The sequence below is a fragment of the Sceloporus undulatus genome, chromosome 6, assembly GCF_019175285.1.
Source record: "Sceloporus undulatus isolate JIND9_A2432 ecotype Alabama chromosome 6, SceUnd_v1.1, whole genome shotgun sequence".
Taxonomy (NCBI): Eukaryota; Metazoa; Chordata; class Lepidosauria; order Squamata; family Phrynosomatidae; genus Sceloporus; species Sceloporus undulatus.
Genome location: NC_056527.1, coordinates 160655327 through 160658176, shown reverse-complemented (window position 1 = coordinate 160658176; position 2850 = coordinate 160655327). Strand labels below are relative to the sequence as shown.

General features: G+C 41.5%; 1 protein-coding gene across 2 annotated transcripts in view; it reads right to left on the bottom strand.

Moving 5' to 3' along the window:
• The window catches only part of LOC121932939 (chromodomain-helicase-DNA-binding protein 2-like), a 2910-nt gene extending 738 nt beyond the window's left edge, over positions 1-2172 (bottom strand). The window contains exons 1-4 of one of the 2 annotated variants that reach the window (XM_042472065.1): positions 2066-2172; positions 1267-1439; positions 500-541; positions 84-223 (exon numbers count right to left, since the gene is read on the bottom strand). In XM_042472065.1, coding sequence (XP_042327999.1) covers positions 84-223; positions 500-541; positions 1267-1397 — 313 coding nt within the window. In that variant the 5' untranslated portion in view covers positions 1398-1439; positions 2066-2172. The remainder of the gene's footprint in view (positions 1-83; positions 224-499; positions 542-1266; positions 1440-2065) is intronic. The other variant, XM_042472064.1, reaches the window with a different exon arrangement.
• Between the last annotated feature and the right edge of the window lie 678 nt (positions 2173-2850).

The window sequence follows — 2850 nt, the reverse complement described above, 5'->3', positions numbered from 1 at the left end:
AGAAGTTGCTCCAAACCTCTGGCCCAGAGACCTCCAAAGCTGAATCAGTCAGATGGTTGAAGGAGTGCAGGTCTTTTGCTTACCTTCTGGTGGGTTGTCTTTCAACTGTTTTTCATATTCCTGTATGGCTGAGGCACAACTGTTGTGAAGAAGCTCCCCCAAATGTTTCAGATCAGCCAGAGACTTATCTACCAGCTGCGCATCTCGGGCAACAAACTCAAGACTGGGGATGGGAAAGGAAACAACAAGGATGCTTAGCGCCCTGGGATGAGGCATTGAGTAGTCCTACCACCCAAAACCTGTCCATCTAGGCTTATCTAGCTCTAAAAAATTCCTAAGTAAATATCACTCATTGGAAGAGAGCCCAGAGTCCTGCTTTTGGAGAAAAGATGGAATAGGAATAAAGGTGACAATCACTACAATAGGTTCAGTAGCATCAGCAACAGTTCCTAATGAAACCAGATTCCCAGCATCTCCCAAAAAACCCAAAGGCACTTACCGCTCCAAGGGAACTGCAAACTTCACATAGGATTTAACAAACCTGTGGGATTCAAACAAAAAGATGGCAAGAGCTATCAGAGATTTGCAACAAACAGCAGCAGCCCATGGAATCTTGGGACTGGCAGTTTAACCAACACATTTAGAAAACTCAGCCATAAAACTGTTAAAGCCTCCCTAAACTGCAAATCCTAGGATTCCATAGGCAGTTGGCATTTCAAATCTTGCTATTTTCCCATTTCTACCCTCGACTACTCCCCAGCTGTAGTTGTTGTTGCTTTTGTTGTGTGCCTTCAAGATGTTTCCGACTTGCCCAAGGTCACTCACTGGGCATCATGGCTGAACTGGGAATGCAACCCTGTTCTCTAATGTCATAGTCAAACACTCAAACCGTTACACCACACTGGCTCTAGGGTTAGGACAGAATGAAGCTGTGGCTAGTCAGGCTAGATAGACCCATCGGTTGATTCATGATCCATCTTCCTCTCTTCTAAGACAGGATGAGGCAAAGTGTGGCCTTGCAGACGTTGTTGGACTGCAACTCAGTCCCAGCTGATATTACAATGGCTGTGTTACATCTGCCAGGAATACACTATGGGGGAACCTGCAACTCCCATTGAATTGTTAGTATTATTATATTTTATATTATATTTTTAATTAAGAGAATGAGTTAAGGGTACATTGGATCCTGGCAAAGATGCTGGAATGGGGGAGAAATAAAGAAAGAAACCAGCACCTCTTCCATGGACCTTTGGATTTAGTACCAACCTCCTGAGTTCGGCATCTGTGAATCCTTCCACTGTGTACTGCGGGGTGTTCTGGGATGTCCCTTGGAGCTTTGGCCTCTTATCATCGTTCAAGTTCTCTGTTTTGCTCTGTGAGCCGGATGATTTCTTCATTTCAGTGCCTGAATCTCTATCATTCGCCTGAGCCTACAAGAGCTATGAAGGATCAGCAAAATGGCTTGCAGAAGGTGCTACTCCACTGCTTAGCCTCCCAAGTATCATTTGCTACATAGTATAAGAGAAATACCTGTGCTCATGGGATTGTGATATTCTTACAATGCTGTTGGGATGTGCCTTTAAGTCTTTTCTGACTCATGGTGGCCCAAAAGCGAACCTGTCCTAGATTTGTTCAGAGGTGGTTTGCCATTGCCTTCCTCTGATGCTGAGAGAGCATGATTTTGCCCAAGGTCACCCACAGGGTTTCCATGGCTAAATGGGGATTTCAACCCTAGTCTCCCGGCATCCTAGTCCAACACTCAAATCACATTGGCTCTCTATTCTTGCAATGAACCCTTTAAATTCTTTTAACAGCATGTTTACTTTTTTTAAAAAAATGTGTATGTTCATTCTATATTTTGTGTTCTAAGCCACCTTGAGATCCACTCATGGGAGAAAGGTGAGATGAAATTTAATAAATAACACAACCATACAGTTCAATGAATGTAATTAATTAATTAATTAATAAGAAGGATGCTATCAAGCAGTCCCCCTTGTTTGAAGTGATGCCTTCACAAAGCATTAGTAGGTTCCATTTTAACAAAGACAGGATTGAAAGCACTTACAATGAATAGGAAATAGGCAGAAAAGCCAACAGAGCTGCGTAAATGATGTGTAAGACTGAAACGAAATTAACGGTTTGGCTCCAGTCTGTTGAGGTCTCTCCACTCTCAACCGCCGCTCAGCCTCAACTGACCCAACTCCCACTTTGGCCAAGATTCTCAATGACCTCCTTGAACATTCCATTCTACTTTGCCCCATCTGACCACTTCCCCACCAGCCTCCAAATAGATGGCTTACATCGCTTTCAATGGGATGATTTCAGTTGCGTTTTAAAATTTCATTGTTTTCAGTTGATTCTTTTGGTGAGCCACCTTGGGTCCCACTTGGAATAGAAATGAAATGAAATAATTCTTTACATCAGAAACTAGAAAAGCTGGCTCCCACTCCACAAGAAAGCCAGAATATAAATGAAATTATGATTATGATTGTGACAAGTTGGGTCTCCCTTATCCAAAATGCTTGGGACTAGAAGTGTTTTGGATTTCGGACTTGTTCAGATTTTGAAATGTTTGCTTAGCATAATGTGACATCTTGGAAATGGGGCTCAAGTCTAAACATGATATTCATTTATGTCCTTATACACCTTCTATACATAGCCTGAAGGTAATTTTGTACACATTTTATTTATTTATTTATTTATTTATTTATTTGCTGTGCTAATGATGTTTGTATATCAAATAAAGTTTGTTTACATTGAACTATCAGAAAGCAAAGGTGCCATTTTCTCAGCCATCCATGTAGACAATTCTGGATTTAGGAATATTTTGTTTTTTGGAATCCCAAATAA